Here is a 7,928-nt window from a genome sequence, read left to right as displayed (position 1 = left end):
TGAGATAGAAAATTGAAATTATGAGAAAGAAAATCGAAATTATGAGATAAAATGTAATAATTATGAGATATAAAGTCGAAATTATGAAATAGAAAGTCGAAATTATGAGATATAGTCGAAATTTTGAGATAAAAAGTCATAATTCTTGCATAATTTCGACTTTATATCTCATAATTTCTTTTATAATTTTTACGTCATAATTATGACTTACCGTGGGGATATTTTTATTTTTAAGGCTAAGATTTCATCTTATTTTTCTCTTTTACTGGCAGAAATGGGCTTCCATACAAATGTAATCAGGAGTGCGGCTGAAATGACAGAGCCCCGTGTCTTCTACGTGTTACGTGCTCGGGACCTGGCAACCCTGCGCAGCGCGGCGCTGCTGTGGCTCCGCGGGAGCGCGCACAGGGCTCTCGAGAGCGCGCAGCTCGACCCGCGGCCAGGCTCAAATAACAGGCGCATTCAGGTCGCTGAATCCACCAGAAAACACACCAAATCTTTCACATCCCCCTCTAAACACACCAACACGGCATTGATGGTAATGTATGCGAGGAAACAACCGAGACTCGGCGACGGGTAAACACCTTCATTAACGCTACTTATTCTGTTTTCTTTTTTTTCCTCTTGAGCTGCGCTTTAACAATCCGCCATGTTTTTTTTTTTTTTTTTTCTCCACTGAAACCAAAATAAGTGTGTGTAAACTTGCATGGGGAGCCTGTTCCCCCCCGCGGAAGCAGCGATATTGACGTGTATGTGCCCCTGTCTCCCCTCTCCCTGTCTGCAGGTGCGAGCGGAGGGATACCCAGCCCTACCAGGTACTGCAGCCCGGTGGTGAAGCGGCCCGGTGAAGCGGCCCGCGGCCACACAACACCCCAAAGTAGTGCCAGGCTGCCCCGCATGCAGCTCCCCTTGCAGCTGCACACGCAGAAAAACCTCCAGAACTAGGCAGTAGCCGATAAAAGCCGCGTGTAGAAGTCAAACCCGTCGAGTTAAGCGGGTTTAGGAGAGACTGGGGCGAGTTTTACTGCCAGCCAGGGCTAGCGGTAGCTGCTAGCAGATTGGGGCCTTGCTGCATCTGTCATTTTAAGATAAACCTGACTAAGCTGTTTGTTAAAACATGCTCATATTAGTGCTGGTAAGAGCACTGGTAGACAGGGTTTACTGATATACCGATAAAAGATAGACTTGTCTGGGAGAAGGAACGTTAACGTCCGCCTTTAGGAAATCTTATTTACATGGACATTATCAAGAATTCAAAGCACGTAAGTTTATATAATTCAGGGCTTGAAATCATTGAAAGTGCTTGAATTTCAATGTTGTGTTTTCAAGGCCTGAAAGGTGCTTGGATTTTAGTTTAATTGCTTGAAAGTGCTTGAAATTGTAACTCTTGTCTTTCACAAAATTGGGATCAGACTTTAGCCTTAGTTAGTATCTGTATAGTTTAGTTACTACAAGGAGAAATAAAATCAGTAAGATAAAACATAACTAGATGTTTACAGCACGATACAATGTAGATAATTGTGATGGAAAAAGTGGAAAAAATGAGTGTGTATATATTACTTTTAGATATTTTACCCCAGCGATAAGGTGCTTGAAGATTTTGAAAATGCTTGAATTTGACCTTAATTGTGTAGGAACCCTGTAATTTAAGATTGAATCAAAACTATTTTTGATTTTGTAAAAAAAACAACATTAAAGCACATAATCCAGGTGCCATAAAGTAAAAACGCTGCCATGTTTCTGGATCAGCCTGTACATTCAGAACAGGGGTTTTTACTAAAGACCCACCGTCTACCTGCAGAGGAGCTGGTTTAGTGATTTGTTGGAACAACTGCTCGATTGGATTTTTACTTTATGGCACCTGGATTATACACCTCTGGTTAAGAGTACTGGCAGACATTGTTTATTGATATAGCATTAAAAGTTATACTTGTCTGAGAGAAGGGATGTTAACGCCTGCCTTTAGGAAATCTTATTTACATGGACATTATCAAGAATTCAAAGCACGTAAGTTTATATAATTCAGGGCTTGAAATCATTGGAAGTGCTTGGATTTCAATGTTGTGTTTTCAAGGCCTGAAAGGTGCTTAAATTTTAGTTAAAGTGCTTGAAATTATAACTGTCTTTCTCAAAATTGGGATCAGACTGTATCCTGTTAGTTTAGTTACTACAAGGAGAAATACAACCAGTAAGATGAAACATAACTAGATATTTACAGCACGATACAATGTACATAATTGTGATGAAAAAGCAGAAAAAATAATTGAGTGTATATATATTCTTTTAGATATTTTAGCCTAGCGATAAGGTGCTTGAAGATTTTGAAAATGACCCTTAAAAGTGCTTGAATTTGACCATAAAATGTGTAGGAACCCTGTAATTTAAGATTGATTTAAAACTATTTTTGATTTTGTAAAAAAAAAACAACATTAAAGCACATAATCCAGGTGCCATAAAGTAAAAACGCTGCCATGTTTCTGGATCAGCCTGTACATTTAGAACAGGGGTTTTCACTAACAATCTACCATCTACCTGCAGAAGAGCTGGTTTAGTGATTTGTTGGAACAACCGCTCGATTGGATTTTTACTTTATGGCACCTAGATTATCCACCTCTGGTTAAGAGTACTGGCAGACATTGTTTACTGTTATACCATTAAAAGTTAGACTTGTCTGAGAGAAGGGACGTTAACGTCTGCCTTTAGGAAATCTTATTTACATGGACATTATCAAGAATTCAAAGCACGTAAGTTTATATAATTACTCTAGTTTTGGAGTATTATTGTGCTCCCATTACTAAAACTGCGTTAGACAGAACTCAAGAGTTAATTGACTGCTGTCACCTACATTTTTACGGCATGGCTCGAGATAAACTCAGTAAATTAATTTTTGCTAGTATCAACATTTATGAGGACTTGCGACTGTGCAAAAGAGATGCATTTTAGCTAAATTATTGTATTAAAAGCCCATTATCAGTTTCCAGTGAATTATTTCATTGCCACCTTTTTGATGCAAATTAAAGAACTCCTGTGTTGCTGGTCTTTCCTCAGCTCTGCACCTGAACTCATAATGTGGCTTGTAATAAATGTTAATTGTCAGTTATTAGTGTTCAAGTGTCTTGGGAAGCATACACAAAGTTATAACTAAATTAGTGGGCCATAGAGTGAAGATGGTGTTAATGATAATGCAAAGGGGTCACAGTCTAACCTGTGTGGTTAAGAAAAATTACATGCCTATTCCTGGCATGTCACATAAAATTCAGTATTTGGCCCAATATTGTGTTGTTTGAGAATTCCTTTTGATTATTTAATAATGAATTTATCCTAATCCATTAGCTTTACTTAGGTGTTCTGTTTGTGTCTACAGACTCTCAAATACTCCTCCAAGAGCCATCCAGGTGTGGACCATCGACATGAAAAGATGCGGGACTCTACAGATGTCACTCCTCCCTGCAAAATGCTCCGGAGGTCTGACAGTCCAGACAACAAACACACTGACACTACAGGCCACAGCAGAGCGAAGGCTGTCCACACGCACCGGGCCAGAGACAGGGATGGAGGTGAGTCTTTATTAGGAAGAAATTACTATAGATTGGAAAAATAAGGCGTGTGTTGTTTCTACTCCTAACATGTACTGTTTCTACAAGTTAGAACAGCATCCTGGAGTCTTTGAGTTTAATATTATTTCACTTTTTATCTTTATTTTTTTTCACCCTCAGAAATGAGACAGCCTTTTTTAATGCTAATTTATGTTACGATGCAGAAGGTATTACAGTTATGTTAGGTTTGGATCAAATGGTAATTGACTTTTGAAGCAACCAACTCAATTTCTGTGTGTTGGTGTGTGTGAGAGACATTTAATTAATGTTTATGTCATGGAACAATAAGACCACACAGTGCTATACTGCACTATACTGTAGGTGTATATTTTTGTCGTTTTTTTTTTTATTTTTGCTTTTGTTTCAACACTAAAATGAAAATTCAAATAAGAAATTGAGTAAAATGTTCCGTAATTGTTTGTCTGTTTCACTTTCCAAGCTGGTACAAACATAGAAACACAATATTCTTTAAGTTTTTGGATTGTCAGCAATTGGAATCACGTATGCAATAACTGTTGCATTGTATTGCTATTTTAGACTGAATATAAGCGGTTATTAACTTTTAATTTTAAATATAGGATATATCTGGAGTATTTCTTACGGAAATACTCCAGATATATCATTTCCCCATAGTAGTGAGTCTGTCTTTAATGGGTTTCAGGCTACAACCAGTGCAGGAGTTCTGTCCTGTAACTATTCCTACTTTCTAGGATATGGATGTTTAATTTGACAGAACGAAGAGATGGCATTACACTGTGTTGTGCAGGGTGATAGGTTAGTTTGCGTTTGACTAGACAATGGCAGTTTTCCAACAGAGGACGACTCGGGACTTTTATTAAAACTGTTACTGTCACTTTGTTTTATGATGAGTTGATCATTCTCAAGATTGAGCGGGTGTCAGGAGGAGCATGCAAAAGAAACGGATCCCCCAGCATTTTTCCCAAACCCCTGTGGGGATAATGAAAGTCCCATTACAGCTCTATATTCTCTTTGCTCACAAGTTGCCTTTCCATTACTCCTAGATTTGCACAAAACCTAAATATCAAAGAAAAAGCTGTAATGGAAATGTTGGTTTTGCACGTCTCTGGCAGGGCTGAATGTAACGTGGTCGGTCAATCTTAAGTCATCAAAATCTAGTTTCCAGCTGTTTTTGGCCTCGAAAAGCTGCTGTAGTGCTATAACATCACCTTAATTATTATGCATCTCACAAGGGTTTTGCCTCTGAATGATCATCAGCTGCCTGCATCCTCTGATTATTATCGCAACTGCGATGGCAGCAATCCTAATAATTTGGCAAAGACAAAAGGTGTGTTTTTTCCATCTTTTTCAAGTATAAGATCTAGTTTTTTTTAATTATTGTTTTGAAGAAAAGTCTGGCAGGACGAGAGAAAACTATAACAGTTATGCTCATAGTTAGAAAAACACTGTTCAATGGAAACGTCGACCCTCTGTAGCAGTACCTTTCATTGCAAATTCAGAGTTTTGCTTTTTCTTAAGAGTAATGGAAACCCAACTGGAGATTAATTATATGCACACACATAAAAGCCCCTTTTCATGCTTCAGAACATATATGATGATGATTCTAAAAAACAAAAATTCATGGGGAGCAGTCCCAATGGGGAAGGGCACCTAAAGTAGAAGAATGCAGGGTTCACAATTATACAGTCGGTCTACCTCCTCCCTGATGAAAGTGTCTGGTGCCGCGACTTTGTGGCTCATTGAAATCCCTTGAAATGGGTAATGTGGCCATATCCAGTTTACAAACACCCCCACTGTGCTTCTTTGAATTAACATTACATCCCGTTTATGTTCTTTTTGCACACGCGTCTAAAATAACACTTATTTAAAAATCACGGTGAGATGCTTGGAATCTATGGATTAATGCTTTGTGTGTGTGTGTGTGTGTACTTTAAAAAAAATTCATAGACTGTAAATATAATGAACAACGCCACAGTCATATGATCCATAGATTTTCTGAAGCGCTGTTTTGAAGAGAGATTCTTTGCTTGCTTGCATAATGGGCCAGCAAATTTAATATTGTCTATAATTTAGTCTGTAAAAACAACAAACAAGCAGAAGTTTTGCATTTCTGCTTGCTGCATTGGCCTCCGGCAGGAGGTTCCCCCCTCATGGTCCTGCTCCAGGTTTCTTCCTCCTAAAGGGGAGTTTTTCCTGCCACTGTTTGGTTTATGGTTTTTCTCCCACTAGGGGAGTTTTTACCTGCCATTGTTTGTTATGTTTATGTAATAATTGCTCGGGGGTCATGCTCTGGGTCTCTGGAAAGATCCTAGAGACCACTTCTGTTGTAATAGACGCTATATAAATAAAATTGAATTGCATTGTAAGTATAATCCTGCGTGACGTCCTGGATCGTGATTCTCCAAAGATATTAGCTTGCACAGAAACGGTTCATTCAGTCTCTGCTTGCTGCCTCGTTCACAACTAACTGTAATGTGAAGTGTATAGAACGTTTCAGCAAGTGATTAGCTTCAGCTTAATCCCCCAACACATTTTTTTAAATTATTTGCGACTCTCATACTACGTATATCCTTCCTGGTTAAAGGAATGGGACGCGTAACATTTCCACCTCAACACAATGTTACGAGCAGGTCAGAGGGCAGCAGAGTGGAAACGGGAGTGATTTTCTGTGTGATAATTGAAGTTGGCGTGATTAATATATCTAAGCTTCCATCCAGTCTGGCTCAATCATGGTTAAATGGCTATTCCTTCTGAAGAAATTAGCAGTATTTGCATCAACATCATGTAAATACTAGATCAACGTGAGGCCTTCTTTGCTGTAAATGATTGTTGCTTGTTTGGCAATAAGAGGCTGAAGACTTGGCTAAGAGTCTTTAAAAATTAGTTATTGTCTCAGAGCTTCCCATTTCGGACTTGAGACTAACTGTTGAACAGTGTGATTGGATTAATTAGCGGTTGGACCCTCGTCTACAGATAGACTAGTATTTTCCGAATGCTGCTGGTAGATCCTTCATTCATAGATGCCAAAATAGTGTCATAGAGCATTCAGTAGTCGACTCACTTGTGTTAAAATTGGCCGAGCAAGTGCTTAACAGGACCAGTAGCAATGTGACTTCAAGGATGTAAGCAGGCTGTGACTGACAGCGGGCTGTGAGCCAGGGCTTCCTGCCTTGTCACTTACCCTTGGGCAAGTTGGCTCTAACAGTAGTCTAACGGTAGTTTCAGTTACTTTTTTTCACAAAAAAAGAAAAAATCAAAACTTTGATGAAGATGGACAGAAATACTTTTAAGTTGTTGACAAATTATTGTGATTGCCGCCACCTCTTTTGAGAAAATAGTTGGATGATGAATGCAGCGGACATCATTCAAATGATTATTCAGAGGCAAAGTCCTTATCTTATGTATAATGAAGTATTGTTATAGCACAACTACATCGTATTAATGAGGCCAAAATCAGCTGGGAACTAGATTTTGATTGGATTAGAGATGCACCGATCAGGATTTTGTGGGCCGATTACACCAAAAGCAGTATCCGATCCCGATATTGCCGATCACAGCGTGAAATCCATAAATTCGTCAATATTGTTGTCTCATGTACACAACAATGACATTGTATTATTAGGTATCAAAATTAGGAGATGAGAAAGTATCATGAATTGACTGTTTTATTTCAGGCTGAGGCAATGTGCAATATTTCACCCTCTAGAGACTCTTAGAAGTGATTTAGATTCAGCTTACAAAGAGTAAGTGTAGCTACTACTGTAGCTTAAGCTTTCCTGTGGTAATAATTGTGTGTACAACACATGTGCACCAACACAGACAACAGTAGACATTTCACTCTGAGTTGATGAAAGTTATTAACTATAAACCTTATTTTTCCTGTGGAAAAAGGAATTAAATCTTAAAATAAAAAAATTATTATGTATTAAGCTTTGTGAAAGCTTTAGCGATAGCATCCACCGCGTGTGAGGAAACTCTTGTGAGTGAAGCAAAACTCTTCACACTAGAACTCCACATGTCACTCGTGAAGCGACTGACACGACTGTCGTCCTGCATGAGGCTTTGGATGTGACTGTAAATAGTCTGGTAAAACTCCGGCATACTTTCATCACTGAAATATTTACGACGCGGCAGCACGTACCGCGGATCCAAGCAGCTAATGATGCATTTAAACCCGACATCTTCTACAACAGAAAGTGGCTGATGAGCAAAGCTTATGAATTCATTACCTTACGATGTAGTTCTTTATTTTTCTTTCTGTTGCTGTCGTTTATAAGTCTCTGTTACAGCTGAGTTAGCGGCGTTGCTCATTAACTTTCTCTGCCTTAGCAGCAGCCGACTTTGAAAACTCAA

The 7,928-nt window shown here is 38.8% G+C and overlaps 1 protein-coding gene across 3 annotated transcripts in view; it reads left to right on the top strand.

Annotated features, from left to right (window-relative positions):
• Positions 1-402: 402 nt before the first annotated feature.
• Positions 403-7,928, top strand: part of waca (WW domain containing adaptor with coiled-coil a) — a 43,093-nt gene continuing 35,567 nt past the window's right edge. For 2 of the 3 annotated variants that reach the window (XM_061713308.1, XM_061713307.1), the window contains exons 1-3: positions 403-576; positions 785-815; positions 3,365-3,557. In XM_061713308.1, coding sequence (XP_061569292.1) covers positions 536-576; positions 785-815; positions 3,365-3,557 — 265 coding nt within the window. In that variant the 5' untranslated portion in view covers positions 403-535. The remainder of the gene's footprint in view (positions 577-784; positions 816-3,364; positions 3,558-7,928) is intronic. The other variant, XM_061713309.1, reaches the window with a different exon arrangement.

This window comes from Cololabis saira, chromosome 22 (assembly GCF_033807715.1).
Source record: "Cololabis saira isolate AMF1-May2022 chromosome 22, fColSai1.1, whole genome shotgun sequence".
Lineage (NCBI taxonomy): Eukaryota > Metazoa > Chordata > Actinopteri > Beloniformes > Belonidae > Cololabis > Cololabis saira.
This window is presented reverse-complemented; position numbering and strand designations above follow the sequence as displayed.